The 16,626-nt window shown below is 43.6% G+C and overlaps 1 protein-coding gene across 1 annotated transcript in view; it reads right to left on the reverse strand.

Moving 5' to 3' along the window:
• FBXW8 (F-box and WD repeat domain containing 8) overlaps positions 1–16,626 on the reverse strand; it is a 113,551-nt gene that overhangs the window by 73,818 nt on the left and 23,107 nt on the right. The window contains exons 3-4 of the mRNA XM_010828550.1: positions 7,791–7,955; positions 3,980–4,068 (exon numbers count right to left, since the gene is read on the reverse strand). Of these exons, the coding sequence (XP_010826852.1) occupies positions 3,980–4,068; positions 7,791–7,955 (254 nt within the window). The remainder of the gene's footprint in view (positions 1–3,979; positions 4,069–7,790; positions 7,956–16,626) is intronic.

The following is a 16,626-nucleotide window of genomic DNA, read 5'->3' on the forward strand; positions in this document are numbered from 1 at the left end:
GGTGGCCACACGACACCACAGAGAGGCGTGAGGGGGACCCGAGAAGGAGACTGTGAGTCAAAGGTGCAGCAAGGCGGCTCGGGGAGCACAGTGTGGGGGCTCTTCCTTCTGTGCGTGCCTGCCCCGAAGTCTCCCAGGTGCTGGGACTGGCGTTCTTTAGGCTCTGCAGTTACACACACTCTTCATACACGGCCCCCACCATTGTCAGAGAGAGGAGCACAGTCAACAAGAGCCAACTCTCGTTATTTATGGCACTGACCGAGAACGGGAAGGCACACTCAGGAGAGTGGGTCTGAGGGATGGTTTAGAGACTCCAAGGCAAAAAGTTAAATGGGAAAGAACTTGAGGATTATTGAAGGCATTTTAAGATAATTTTTTTTTTCCTTTGGCCACACCATGCAGCATGTGGGATCCTAGTTCCCTGACCAGGGATCGAACCTGGCTTCCCTGCTGTGAAGTGCAGAAGCTTAACCACTAGACCGCCAGCGAAGTCCCTAAAATAATTCCTTCATCTGGAAAAGATAAAAATCCAGCTACCTAAATCCAGTAACATGCATTTGAAAACAGAAACATAAATGGCACACACCAAAACCCATAACGGGAGCTGTGCTAGCAAGCTGGGAGTCAAGCGGCTTTCTCTTCTCCACTTTCTAACAGTTTTGCAAAGACAACATGGTCTTACTGCTGTTTTCATTTTTTACAGAAAAGAAAGGTCCATACATGTCATAAAGGAAAACAAAATGACACTATAATAAGACAGGCCATCCGAGCATGGAGCCAGGGCTGGAGACGGTAGCGAGGGGCAGGGCTCTCACGTGCCGCCGGCAGAAGCACAGCGGGGCGGCCAGGGCACACGTTATCAACCCCACTCCCCAGACCTCGGGAGCCTCCACGACCTCACGCAGGAGGATCATTTCAGAACAGAATCTATAAAGTTCCTTCCAGGTTTCAAACTGTGTGATTCTAAGTTGAAAAGAACTAGGAAATCAGAACAGACCAAAGAAATCAGGAATTCCTCCAGTTTCTCATGTAACATGTAGTATACAGGTCGGGGGAAGGGAATCTATTAAGTGTTAACACTCTTCTTCAGATTAAAAAATGTATTAGTATTACAGGGAGCTTAATGAAATATTACATAACACCTCCACTTTTAAAAGATGCTTACAAATTAACTGGGAATTTACATGACTATAAAGTTTAAAAATAAAATAACAACATAAGACAAAAATGTTTCAGCGAAGCCTTAAAGCCATGTGGTTAGCTGCCCCATGCGCTGCAGATAATCACTTCCTGGGAGGCATGAGAAGGGGAGATGCTGGCATGGGAGGCAGAGTTAATAGGCTACTGTGCCACAGAAGCTGTGGGAGGCAGCAAGACTCGAGCTAAGCCTTAAAAAATGGAGACAGTTTCTTTTGGAGGTGATGAAAATGTTCAAGAATTAGATAATGGTGGACAGTTATAAAACCTTGTGAATGTAGTAAAAATCACTGACTTACACAATTAAAAGGGTGAATTTTATGGTATGTAAATTGCATCTCAAGTTTAAAAAGACATGGTCAGAGGTGACTAGAATAGTATGGGGGGAGAAAAACCAAAAGTACCCTGGGAAGAGTAGTGAGGAGAAACGGAAGGTTGGAAACAAATTTCAAAGGGCTTCAAGCGTCAGGAAAAGGTAACTGGAAACTATCATCCATGAGACAAGGAAGGGAAACAAACACCCATGGACAAGAGGGAAAGATCAAAAGCTTTGAGAATAATGTCTGCTTCCTCTGGTGGAAAACAAGCCTCAGGTGAGAGGCATCCACGTCCTGTTCACTTGACAGGGACTCGAGTGTCTCAGAGTTTATGAGCAAATAAGCATTTAACAGGAACCCTGGTTCTGCATGAAAAGAAGACTAAGGCAGAACCAAGTCTGGGTTAACTCTACCTTTACGTGTAACACACATCAGTCTAAGTCTAAGCAATGCAACTCCAAACCACGAACACCTACATAGAGGACTGAAAAACTGAGAAGCTGGGAAAAGATTCTGCAACAGAATCTTCAATTATGTAATTAACAAGTTTAAATGCAGATATGGAACATAGGCTACCTGCAGATATATAAAACTAAGCCTCTGAACAGATTCCACTTGCATAAAAAATAGAGAAGAAGGAAGGGAAGAAGAAAAATAGGAAAAATGCAAGGGAAGTAAATGAGAAAGAAATGGTGGGGTAGCCACTGTCTCTTTAAGAAGCTCCTTGGAGATACATAACTGCAGAAAGCCTGGTGAATACAACATTGATTGAGAATGAGGTAACCGCAAACACCGCTGTTCTCAAATGAAAAGGGATTCAAGATCTGACCCAGAAAACAAGCATCGTAACCACCAGATAAAATTTTAATGATAAACACAAGATGCTGTATATATAAGCAAGATTGAAGTATCTGAGGCTAGGCCATCAACATAAGGTTCTCTTAGAAAAAGGGGCTGTGAGGAGCCTCTCTGACCCACGGATCAAGTTTCATCTTATCGATTAACGAAACTCTGCCATCGCTGTGCTTTGTGCTGGCATAATCTGTGATGCTGAGGAGGCCTCAGGGGAATGGAGAGGCAGGAAAAGAAGGACTGGTATCTGGACTCATGGCCAGGCTGCCTTTTGTAAGGTCCACGTCCGGATAAGAAATTCATAATTGGCTTTCGAGAGTCACCTTCCCTGTATCAATTCCTTTTATGACTTTCAGTTCAATCTCAACAGTCTGTTCTCAAAGGCCTCTAACCAGGAGACCCCTGTAAGGTAGGATGATCCCAGTCCCTCTGGGGGTTACTAAGGAATCTCAGAATTAACAGGTGAAGAGGACCTTGCCTAGCATGAGCTCTCATGCCCACACTTGAGTGATGGGGGCAGAAGCCTAGTGCCACACTGGTAACTGGATGGACAGAATTTTAGATTTCTAGTCCATTAATTTTTCTAAAAATAACAGTTTTATGGCACTGCTGAGAAGGGCATTAACCTCGAAATCATGGCCAGGAAAACACAAGCTAAAGGAAAGTGTTGCTCCTAAGGCATAACCTGTTTAAAGTAAAATACTTTTACAAAGGTACTACAAAACCACAAAATATTAAAATAATCTGACTCTCTGAAATTTCAATTCAAACAATACTCTTCAAGGAATGCTTCTGAAGGAGTTTTCTTTCAAAGGAAAAGGCTCTCCTATGACTATGTTGTTAAGTCCAAGGTTTCTGTTTGTCCATCCAGGGAGAAACCTCTTTTGGGTGGCTCACTTCAGAGTCAATCCAGACCCAGAAGTTTAAGTGTCCTGGTCTCTGTGGCATTAGGTACACAACGTGAGACTCTAGTTCAAGACATACTGTTAATCCAAAAAGAAAATTACCACCTTAGTATACATTAAAGAAACACATAAAAACACCTCTCTGATAAGACATGAAGAATTCATGAAAGTGGTTTTTGGAATAGAAGCCAAATTCACAGAAGCTAAAATTTAATTTCTCAGCAATGGAGACAGATACGTAATAAAACGCCTATTTCAGGACAAGTTAACTGCAAATACAAACTGTGTGGTAGGGAAGGAAGATTACCTGTGTGGCCACAGCCCTTCTTCAGAATGAAGGCTTCACAATGAGAAATCAAGAATAGGACCTGTTTCTGCCAACACTTACTATTCTTGAGTTTTTCATGTCTTCATAAAGAACAAACGGTTGGCCTTAATGAAAATCTAACATAATAACATGCCACAAGAGTCATTTAAAAGCTCAAAAGATATGAGACAAATGGATTACAGAGCCGCCCCACCCAACTTGCTTCAGAGCCCTCGACTACTGGAGGACACAGGGGCTCCGTCTTATATCCACGTGGGCTGTGAGTGGGAAGGCACCTGCTCCCAAAGGTAGAATAAGGTGGCTGAGACGCAGAGGGTGGTCTGTGAAAAGTGAAAGACCTTAGGATGAAGAGTATTAAATGAAAAACTGTTTTTGCTTACCCAGCAATGACAACGCCATCGTGAGAATGCACATCACATAAAACTGCGTCGGGAATGTGCTCCAGCTCACTCACTGCGCCTTTGCGATTCTGCATGAGAAAAGGGGTGCGGTTTATACTATTCTCGGGATGGCAGAGAGACAAAGCATTTCGCTCTCACCTATATTCCATGGTGGGTTGCCTACAGCATGGACTGTGTCCACAGTTAAAGAGACTCAAAAGGACACAGATGACAACCAATATGTTAAGCTACTAGCACCAGAGCTGCACACACTGCACGGAACTAGACTGTGAGACACCGACCCACCCCCTCGGGGTTCACAGGACGTAAACGACTTCACTGCAGAGGCTGCCAGTGAAGAAACACATGAAGTGGATTTAGAAAGGTCAGGCTGGCGGAGAGAAAGTAGTTAATGGTATTTTACGTGCTAACAGCTCTTTAAGTGCTCTCAGAATAAAATTAAAACATATATACAACAAAATAAAAATCAGGGTGGGGGGAAAAAGGAGAAAAGACATTATTTCTGATTATGGAAATGGTTTATAAAGGAAACCCTAAAACCCATAACACAGTAGCTCCTGATGTAAGTGAAGAGAGCAAAGAGGAAGATATATTTTCCAGTATAGGCCTTTTGATGACTTCTGACTTATTCTATCATGATTATTTATTGATTCAAAATATACACAAATAATTATTTTTAAAATAAAGGGAATCTGGAGGTATAGAAAGTATTTACATGTGGGATGTTGGGAAGGGTGGGACAGTTAAGCCAAAAAGCAAGCATGCATAAAGGTATTCAAGAATATCAAGCCATCAAAAAATATAAATACATAACTGAGTCACTCTGCTGTACACCTGAAACACAATATTGTAAGTCAACAATACTAAAGTGAAAAGAAAGGCCAGCGAGCCATCTACAACTTCACCTTTGCTGTACCAGCACAAGGATCAGAAACAGTGGAAGTGCCAAGGACAGCTCTTCGCACACAAGTTTCCAATAAATGGTAGCTACTATCACTATCTACATTATTATTAGGAGACAGATGATGACATCCATTCCATTAAAACCAACATTTATTAAGCAGCTGAACTCCAGACACTGTGCCAGATGATCCACTCGGTGATCGCACTGAACTCGAGAAATGAGTCCAAGGCTGAGGGACACAACTGGACACATCCAGGTGGGGCTGTGTGAGACATGGGAGGGACTGCAAAGTCATCCATGCAAGGACCATGGCCAAAGTGACAAGAGCAAGCTCTTTTGAGAGACCAGGCAGTGAAAGCAAAGGAGAGGGTCAGTGAGCTCATGGCCTCCACTAAGTTCTGTCCCGTGGCTTCCTCTTCGTCCTGGGCTCCAGCCCCACACTGGTATTCTGGATTAAGAGACCTTAGCACTCCACTATGAAACGAGTGCGTGCAAACACCAGGGAAAGGAACATCGTTTCGCCTTTGCTCTAAAGTCCAGCTAAGTTTGTACGCTCACAGGTCACCCTCTATGTGAAGTACTGAGAACCCTGGGGTCCCTTCTGAGCTTCCCCAGACACTGACCTTCCCCAGACACTGACCTAGGAGATTCCAAACCAAATCACCTTCCCAACCCATCCAGAGGATGACCAGGAATAGCAAACCACAGCATCTGTGTGCCAAAGTCAAGGCTAACTGAGCTGCAGGCACCAGCCATGCCCTGTGGGAGGAGCGTTAGATACCATTAGACAGTCCTCTTTACTGCAGCCTGGAGAGCGCAGCTACTCTCAGCTCCACATCAGAGATGGGAAAGCAGAGGCACCCACAGGGAAGGCACCCTGCTCTCTGCTCCCTTTCATGTTTTCATCAGGATTCCTTTCATTCCAGAATCACTACTGTTAATGCAAGAGCCATCACTTGACACTCAACCTCTGTAGTCCTTATAGGTAACAGTGTGGGATGTGGGCCCAAGATGCTCCAAAGAGAAGCCTCCCTCCAGTCTGACTTCAGTTCATTCAAGCAACAACCTCTTACTGAGCACTTACCAAACACATGGCTTTGTGCTTATTAGAGAAAAACAATAAACAGATGTTCAGTTAAACTGTATGCAATCTGTACACAGGCATGAAGTTCCAGATGCTCTGAGGTCGTTAAACAGCTTCACTTCTGCCCCCTCACCCTGGATGAGGAGGGCATACCTGCTCCCCTCCCTCATTCTCTCTGGTGTATGTAGGCGGGTGCGCTCAGTTGTGTCCAACTCTTTTGCGACCCCATGGACTGTAGCCCACCAGGCTCCTCTGTCCATGGAATTCTCCAGACAAGAAGACTGGAGGGGGTTGTCATTTCCTTCTCCAGGGGATCTTTCCAACCCAGGAACTGAACCTGCATCTCCTGCATTGGCAGGTGGAGTCTGCCAGGTTACCAAGGGCACCACCTTGGAAGTGCCCGTTGTCTCTGGAGCAAACAAAGAACTCCGCTGCTGTGTTGTCCCTAGGATCTGATATTTATGAACTTGAGCCATGGTACATGGAGTACCTCCAGCTCTTGTGCTCACAACTCTCAAAAGCATCCCTCCTTCCTGGACAGAATGCCCTCCTCTCAAGCGTTCCTTCAATTATGGCCCCTCCTGCCCGGGTTAGAGCCTTGGCTTTCCTATCCCCAGCTCTCTCACTTATGTCCTTCACACAGACTGAACCAAGCAAAAGGCGAAGAGGGGCCTCCCCCTGGTCTGGAGGCACATGGCGGGGCAGCGGGCCTTTTATTTAGTGGAGGTGTCTTTGTGGTCTAAGGACAGCTGTGCTGATTCTCTTTGGAAGGGTGGCTCTCAACCAGGGGTGATGCTGGGGGAAGGAAGGGAATGCTTTCTGGCCTGTACTGGGGAGAGGCTGGAGATGCCGCAGAAGCAGAAGATCCTGCAACGCTCAGGACAGGCCTCACTAAAAAGGATCTGGCACCACATGGTGCCAGCGCCAGGGCTGAGAAGCGCCAAGTTAAAGGAACACTGCTCTTACTGACTTTGCTAGGAACTGTGACACTACCCAGATCTAGAATACGGTCGCTAATCAGGTTGTGAGGTGACTGGGGACGACGTGCACATAGGCAGTATGTCACCATCAGTAATGAGCGAAAGCTTGTTCATCTCAAAGTCTATTAGGATTGACTTTTACAGGAGGGGAATAGAGAATCCAGTTCCATCCCTTCCCTCCACCTGAATATCCAGCCACCCAGGTGGGAAGAAACGGCCACCAGGCTGGCGTCTCCTCATGCCTCAGACAACTCTGTGTAACACTGCTCCTGACAGTGCTTTCTACAGAAACACTTCACTGGGCAAATGCGTAGCTGTGATCTAATATTTCTGTAGAGATTTTGAAGTGATAAACGTTATGGAAGCAAGCCAATAGGTTATGTGAGGGAAGGGAAGACAGTGCTTAGAGACGCTTAGTAATCTCCCTCTTGCACTGACTGGAAAGAGCACTTTCAGCCCTTCTTTTCTAATCAGGTGATGCTTTCTTGGTCCATCCAGGGAAGAGGGAAGAGTGAAAGCGGGCTGCATGGGGCTCCACTCCAAACACCCCAACCATCAGAGGGAGGTGACTGGCACCTCAAGCCCACCTCCTCTCCTGGAGGACAAAGGATGCTCCCAAATAGGTGGCTGGAAATGAGGGCAGATACTCTAATGGTCAGCAAGTCACTGTCAGCTGCAGGGACACTCACCACACCCTTCTCTCTGCTTTCAGCAGTGAGCCTCAGGCTCAAACTGGAGGGACTCAGGGTTTCATCCCGGGCTTGGATTCCTGGGTCCCTGCAGTCAATTCCCCCGCAGGTAATGGTACTGGCCACTGCCTACCTTCCAGTTGGTTCTCAACATGTGCTCCTTGGCTCGGCACTCTTGGAAGACGAGCTTCCAGCAAGAATAATCGGAGATGCTGCTCTCAGGGAGGTGGCCTTCCTGCTGGCACAGCCTGTACCACAGCACCTCGTCTTCCGCAATCACCTTCCACGTCTTGCTCACCTACAACAGCCCAAGTGACACAAACGTCAAGTTCTGCAATTAGAGACATCCCTTGTCATCCAAAAATCAATCAACACCTTTCTTTATCACTGCCCTGGGTTTATGGCAGTATAAAATGTCTCATTAACAAAATCCTCCGAGGCGAAAAAAATACAAGCAAATGTTTCCAGTTTTATCTTTCAAGATTTCAAAATTGCTGTACTACCAACCTAATGCCACATTTTAGACTACTTGGTTAAATTATTTTATACATACACATGTAAATACAAGATATAAAGAGAAAAATACACAAACATGTAAAAGACAAAAAATACACACTAACATGTTAACAGATACAAAATCACACACAGCTTTGCAGAACAGAATCTCTGCTTCTTACTACTAGGTACTTGTATTTCCATCTTATAGAGCTAGACACTGATGACCTCTGAAGTAAAAAGCTGTGATAAAATTAATATCCATAACCCAAACTTCTGGTCACGTGAGAAATTCAAATTCATTTTATGTGTGAAAACTCAGATTTTAAGTGTGTAAATAAAAAATATTCAACAGAAAAGGCAAGCTATTAAGCTATGATAAGATCTGATAGAGAGAAATGAACACTATAACTGGACTGGATTTCAAATTCCAACAGTATCCAGAGGAAAGGGCCATTTTAGCCATTAAGAGCTTTGTCTTCCAAGCCTAACTTTGGGAAATGATGGATTTTCTTCATCATGAGATTTACTGTACAAAATTGGACAGATTGTAAAGGATGGACTCCGCTGGCAAAATGAGACACTGATGCAGCAGATCCACATGATATGAGGTCTGCAACACATTCTGCTTGCTGCCCCCCCAAAGGCTGAGCCTCACTTCTAATAAAGTCATGACCAGTGGTTCTCAGTAACCTGCGCTCCATAACACTCCCTTGGGGCTACTCCAAGACATCAAATACTCAGATAAGAAGAACATGAGACACAGTGAGAGAGAGCACACAGCGTGTGCCCGGCAGACTCATTACACAAGGGTGCCTCACTTGATGAAGTGCTGCTAGAGTTAACTTTCTAACTACACAGTGAAGATTGCCGAAAATCTGCTCCTCGAAAGAAGCAACAAGAATACTGCCAAAAATTGTCAAAAATCAACTTTTCCAGAGCTCTAGAAATTAACTACAAGCTTGTAATCTTCTGAGCATTTATTCAAGGAAAACGGCTGACTCTTCGTAAGAACAGCAGCCTTTGTGTTTTTTCACCTGCATTAATCCCATTCTCGTCCCCCAGCTCCATGGTAGCCTTGAAAACCAACAGCCTCCAACTACAGTAGCTATAAAAACCAGAGGTCTAACAACTCCCAAGGGGGCCAAATGGGTTTACAGCTCTCCAAAAGCACCATCCCCAGAAAACAGTCACGTTTGGCCTGTCTGGCAGCTTGCTAGAAAGCTCTGTTCTCAAGGCTTGTCTTCATCCGATCTGATTTAGATCTAACTCTGTCCTATATCCAGAGCATTTGTCAGAAAAGATAAGGGACTACTGTTTAACAGTGCAGCTGCCTGACACGGCACTACCAACTAGGGCTAAAAGGAGGCTGATCGAAAGACTTAAAAGGAAAACCTGGGGAGTGGAACACCCCATTATAAATATGTTCAAAATACTAAAGGAAAGCATACCTAAAGAAATAAACATATACGCACAATGTCTCAGAAAGTACAGAATATCGATAAAGAGATAGAAATTATTTTTTTAAGAACCAAATAGAAGTTTTATAGTTGAAAAATATAATAACTGAAACAAAAAAAATCACTAAAAGGGCTTAACAATAGATTTGAGCTAGAAGAAGAATCAGAAAACTTAAGGTCAATTAAGATTTTCCATACTGAGAAAGAAAAAGATCAAAAAACAAAAAATTAACAAAATTAACCGAGCCTCAGAGAACCATGAGACATCATCTGAGTGGACCAATATAGGCATTATAGGAGTCCCAGATGGGGAAGGAGAGAGAAAAAGGAGCAGAAAGGACACCCGAAGAAATTAAGGCCAAAAACTCTCCCAAATTGGAGGGAAAACATTCATCTGCATAGCAAAGAAGCTCAGCAAACACCACGAAGAATAAACTCAAAGAGACTCACACCTAGACACAGTTAAACCGTTGAAAGCTGGAGACAGAATCTTGAAAGGATCTAGAGAAAAAAGACTCGTGCACAAGGTACTCCGCACTTCTCAGAAATCACGGAACTCAGAAAGCAGTAGCATGCAGCACACTGACCGCTGAAAAGACACTGCCAATCAACAAATCTATAGCCAGCAAAATGATCCTTCAAAAATAAAAGGAGAAATTAAGATATTCCCAGATAAACAGAAAATAAGAGAATTCACCTGGAGTATATCTGCTCTACAAGAAATACTAAATAAAATATTTTGACTGCCTAAAGGCAGTCCTTTAGGCTGAATTGAAAGGAAATATACTTTATTTTCGGAGAAGGCAATGGCACCCCACTCCAGTACTCTTGCCTGGAAAATCCCATCGACGGAGGAGCCTGGTAGGCTGCAGTCCATGGGGTCGCTAAGAGTCAGACATGACTGAGCAACTTCACTTTCACTTTTCACTTTGATGCACTGGAGAAGGAAATGGCAACCCACTCCAGTGTTCTTGCCTGGAGAATCCCAGGGACAGGGGAGCCTGGTGGGCTGCCGTCTATGGGGTCACACGGAGTCGGACACAACTGAAGTGACTTAGCATAGCATGGCATACTTTATTTTCCAAGTAAACATCACTATAAAGGTAAATATAGAAGACAGTATAAATGTACTTTTACTTGCATCCCTTTTCTTCCATCTGATTAAAAAGACACAGCCTAAAACTATTGATGGGCTTATAAAGATTATTCTATTACTGTGTACAAATTCTAAGAAAGGAGAGGGAACATAGTTATTCTGGAGCACTTTGGTTGTACAATCGGAATTAAGTTGGTATTAGTCAAAACTAGATTGTTTTATGAGGCTCATTGTAACCCCTAGGGCAACCATTAAGAAAATAACTCCAAAAATATGGTACAAGAAACAAGAGAATTAGAATGGTACGCTAGAAAAACATCTAACACAAAAGAAGATAATAGTATCAGAAAAGAGGAACAAAAAAGACATACTAACAGTTCCTCAAGTGACTGAGAGCAGCCATCATGTTTCCCCTTAGTCATTTCTTCACTGGTCTAAACGCTACACATTTCCTTCAACTAACTGTCACAGAACTACCTCCCGTATTCATTACCTCTGAAGCGTACCCTCGTGTTTACCGTCTGCATTGCCCCTCTTCAAATGCGGTACTCGGGACTAAACAACACCCCAGATACACAACTTTCAAGCGCCATGAACAGAAGGATTTTAGCAGATACTAATTTGCTACTTCACTTAAAGATACAATGCAGAACCCATAGTCCAGAGCTTCTGGAGTCCATTTATTTTAACAAATATTTAAGGCAGACAAAGTTATATATTACAAACACCCATGGACACACCACCCTGCTTAAGAAGTATTAACCAATAAGCTTAAAACTCCTATGTATCTCTCCGAGTTCACATCCTTTTCTCCCCAACAGTAATCTCAATTTGGTATTTATCAATCTTCAGTCTTCTTAAACACCAACTGTAATTAAAGAAAAAAAAGCCCCCATTTCTTACTCTCACACTATCATGTTTTAAATTCTTAGCTTTCTAAACTTTCTATTCATTTTAAATCCCAGCTCATCACACATACCCACTCCCAGCATTTTATATCATCTTTGCATTTCAATTCTGTCATCCATTATATGGATGTTACTTTTCCTTTACATAAGTCATCTGTAAAATGCAGTCTGTGGGCCTTCATGTCTTAATTATTTTTAAAAAACCAACCAGGATGGGGCTGAAGACAGAGCCCATAGCAAAGCACTAGAGCCCTCCTCCCAGGCTGATGGGGATCCATTAAGCAGCCCACCCTGGGCATGGTCACAGCATCAGTTACAAATCCACGTAACTACACTGTCACCCCACACCTCTCCATCTCAGCCGTAAGGGCATCGGGGAAAAAAACCCTCATCTGATCACAAGTGGTCAGGCAATAAAGAATAGGATAATGACTCAATAATACTGGAGTCCCAGTTCTGACTAGCGAGAACACCACGGTTTTATTTTTGGCATGTCTGCTCCACAGCTGAGCCTGTCCATGACACTGGGTGGTGTCTGTCCATCTGTCTGTGCCAAAGGGAGTCTCAGCACTAGTCAATCAAGCAGAACAGACAGGGACAGACCACCATTCACTGTGATGAAGGTAGGCAACAACTCAAATAGCTTCAGAGCACCGTATTTCTCCCATAGGCTCCTGGAATTCAGGGTTAAATAAAGTATAAGATAAAGGTTAACACACAGACACCCTCATGGTTTCTCAAAGGCACAGAGAGCTAACTAAACTGAACATGCAGCAGTTTACTCTGATCCGTGGGATACATCAGTCCTTTTTTTTGGTAAAAATTATAAAAGGTAAAACTTTGCAGAAATTATAAAATGTAACTTCCAGATGAGAGATTCAAAGTAACTAAGTCATTAATTTCACTATACACTACACAGCACTTGCCAAAGCATAGTCAGTAGAATAGCAGCTCCTGAACTTTAGAAAAGGATTCTCAGGACCTCCCTATGATCCAGTGGTTAAAAATCTGCCTTGCAATGCAGAGGACATGGGTTCAATCCCTGGTCAGGAAACTAAGATCTCACACGCCAAGTGGCGACTAAGGCCTCACGCTGCAGCTAGAGAAGCCCATACTCCACACCCAGAGAAAAGTCCATGTGACGCAATGAAGACCCAGCTAGATTAACAAGTAAATAAAAATCAAAAGGATTCCACGTCACACAAGTTTGGAGAACACTGACTCTTGCCTGTGGGAACTTCTCAGAGCTTTTAATAGACTGACACGTGCTGCCTATCTCTGAGGAGGAGATATAGGAAGCTGTGTTTCTCAAACATATCTGGCTCCTGGACTTTTCTAAGAAGGAGTGTCTCGAAAGCCTAGTGCCCTCCAGAAGGCACCTTAGAGAATGCTGACATGTGTTATCAGTCAATAGATTAAAACACATGTTGGGTGCTCACCACACAACAGGCACTAAGGCCAGCAATTCTCACCCACTTTCCACCTTAACCTGCCTAACTGACACCTTTTGCAGGTAGGTAACACCCCAGAGACGTGCCCAGATTGGGGGCCAGCTCCCCATGGCTGGGGAAGCTAGAAAGAAAAGTTCCAGTCTCTGCCCTCAGAGTTAGGCTGGATCACAAGACTAGCCCTGAACGGGGGGTAATCTTTGTAATTCTGGAGTTTAAAAATTAGCCACAAGGCTGCACTTTGTTAGATGGAGCCAGTGAATCATCAGCATCTCAGAAGAATGCAAATTCAGCACTCACTGATTACAAACTAGAATATCCCAATTAAACTCAACATTCTAGATGAGGTTCTACCAGTACTAAACTGTACAAAGGTCAGTCACTTTAAAACACAGAAACCGTTCCGAGACTTTCAAGAGCTCTCAAATGTGTCAGACCTTATAAAACTTGGGAGCTGAAAACTTTTTTATATGTATCAGCTTCAAAGAAAATGCTAAGTAGTCTTAAATAACACAATCTGAAATCTGTACAACAGGGTTATGGGATGAAAACCCAAGAATAAAAAGTTGATGTTTCAGTGTATCATCCCACCACTAACCCCCAAACCGCAGGGCTTCTTTTATAGAAAATAATATTCAGGATAAAGTTTAAACCCTGGATAACAAACAGTAAAGCTCTTTGAGGGATTTATAAAAGATTAGAGGTGAGAATAACTTCCAAAAAGGGATCAGGATTGTACTTACAATTAGGTATTAAACACACAAACATGCCAACAATTTCTTTAGCAAACTGTAAAGGGAGGGTTGCCTTTTTATTCTTCTTTAAAGGAGAACAAAAATGACAGGCTTTAAGAATTTCTTTTAAGCCTGAAAGGGGAAAAAAATCAACAAGAAAAAGACCTAGCTAAACTTTCACAGTAAATTTTAGAGTCTCACCAAAAGGAAACCTAATTGTTTTGATTTCTTAAGTTTCATTAAATCTAGAAAGTTTACAAGTCTGCATTTTCCAAAGGCCTAATGGTCTTTCTTTAATACACTGAGATTGGACTAGCCCTGCCCAGTAAAAGTCCCACTGAGTGAGCCTCAGCTGCAAGAATTTGCTAATAAAAATGTCTCCAGCATTTTGCTTTATAGCACCACTATGAATTGTAGCATTAAAAAAAAAAAGCCCTTGGCTCAAAAACCAGCTTATTAACTCTGCCTGGATTAAGGTTACCAGTGGGGTCCACAACAGGGGAAAGTGTCACTGCTCCAGTCAAGCAATGGCGTACGAAGCCTACCTGGGGAGAGCGCTACTGATGTCTAGCTACTAAACCCAGAGTCACTTCTCAGTCCTCCTCTCGGCTGACTCACAGTACCGCTCATCATTACGTTGGATCACCTTCACCTCCTTGTAAAATTCTCTTCCTTGGTTCAGAACCTGTGTACGCCGGGTTTTCCTCCCACCTCACAGGTACTACCTTCTTAGTCTGCTTATCATCTAATCACTGTGGTGGACCAGGCTCAGTCCCCCAATCTCCTCCTCCATCTACACTTGTGTCCCTGGTGAGCTAGTTGTTTCCTGGCTTTAAATATCATCCATGTGCTGACAGCTTCCAGATTTACATCTTCAGTCCTGAGTGCAACCCAGAACTCACCTGCAGCTTTACATCCAAGCACTGATCTTTGCTCATCCCACCACTTTCCCCTCCATCAGTAATGGCAACCTCACCCCCTGGTTGCTCAGGCCAAACACCCTGGAGTACTACTGACTCTTCTTTCTCTCCCCACATCCAACACATAAGCAACCCTAATTCGGCCCACTTCCACCAGCCAGTCCTGATCCAAATCATCATGGGCGCTAGTGTGTGTGTGAGTGTGTGTATGTGTGTGCTCAGTTGTGTCCAACTCTTTGCAACCCCATGGACTCTAGCTCCTCCAACTGTGAAATTTTCCAGGCAAAAGTATGGAAGCAAGTTGCCATTTCTTACTTCGGGCCATCTTCCCAACCCAAGGATCGAACCAGAGACTTTGGCGTCTCCTGCACTGGCAGGCAGATTCTGTACCACTAGCGCCCCCTGGAAAGCCCCACTGTGTGCTCCTGGCAGCCTTCCAAATGATTTCCTTGCTGCAGGTCTTGTCCCCCAGTGTATTCTCCACATGGCAATCCAAATGATCCCTTTTAACACACAGGTCAGACCTATCACTCCTTGGATTAAAACACTTCATTGGTCTTCCCATCTCATTCAGAACCCAAGTTCAAATTCCTTTTATTCAAGTTCCAGAGATTAAGTGCCTTTCCAGTTGGGACCAACTCAGCTTCTCTTCCCTGGAGAAGGAAATGGCAACCCACTCCAGTACCCTTGCCTGGAAAATCCCTTGGACAGAGGAGCCTGTAAGCTACAGTCCACGGGCTTGCAAAGAGTCGGACACGACTGAGTGACTTCACTTTCTTTCTTTCTTTCAGCTTCTCTTAGCCCTGGCCACTCACTGTATTAGTTCTGTATTAGTTTCCTACTGAACAACAGAATGGGAAAGACTAGATCTCTTCATGAAAATTAGAGGTACCAAAGGAACATTTCATGCAAAGATGGGCTCCATAAAGGACAGAAATGGTATGGACCTAACAGAAGCAGAAGATATTAAGAAGAGGTGGCAAGAATACACAGAAGAACTGTACAAAAAAGATCTTCATGACCAAGATAATCACGATGGTGTGATCACTCACCTACAGCCAGACATCTTGGAATGTGAAGTCAAGTGGGCCTTAGAAAGCATCACTACAAACAAAGCTAGTGGAGGTGATGGAATTCCAGTTGAGCTATTTCAAATCCTGAAAGATGATGCTGTGAAAGTGCTGCACTCAATATGCCAGCAAATTTGGAAAACTCAGCAGTGGCCACAGGACTGGAAAAGGTCAGTTTTCATTCCAATCCCAAACAAAGGCAATGTCAAAGAATGCTCAAACTACCACACAATTGCACTCATCTCACATGCTAGTAAAGTGATGCTCAAAATTCTCCAAGCCAGGCTTCAGCAATACGTGAACTTCCAGATGTTCAAGCTGGTTTTAGAAAAGGCAGAGGAACCAGAGATCAAATTGCCAACATCCGCTGGATCATGGAAAAAGCAAGAGAGTTCCAGAAAAACATCTATTTCTGCTTTATTGACTATGCCAAAGCCTTGGACTGTGTGGATCACAATAAACTGTGGAAAATTCTTCAAGAGATGGGAATACCAGACCACCTGACCTGCCTCTTGGGAAACCTATATGCAGGTCAGGAAGCAACAGTTAGAACTGGACACGGAACAACAGACTGGTTCCAAACAGGAAAAGGAGTACATCAAGGCTGTATATTGTCACCCTGCTTATTTAACTTACATGCAGAGTATATCATGAGAAACGCTGGGCTGGAAGAAGCACAAGCTGGAATCAAGATTGTCGGGAGAAACATCAATAACCTCAGATATGCAGATGATATCACCCTTATGGCAGAAAGTGAAGAGGAACTAAAAAGCCTCTTGATGAAAGTGAAAGAGGAGAGTGAAAAAGCTGGCTTAAACCTCAACATTCAGAAAACGAA

The sequence above is a fragment of the Bison bison genome, unplaced genomic scaffold (assembly GCF_000754665.1).
Source record: "Bison bison bison isolate TAMUID 2011002044 unplaced genomic scaffold, Bison_UMD1.0 scf7180017864495, whole genome shotgun sequence".
Classification (NCBI taxonomy): domain Eukaryota; kingdom Metazoa; phylum Chordata; class Mammalia; order Artiodactyla; family Bovidae; genus Bison; species Bison bison.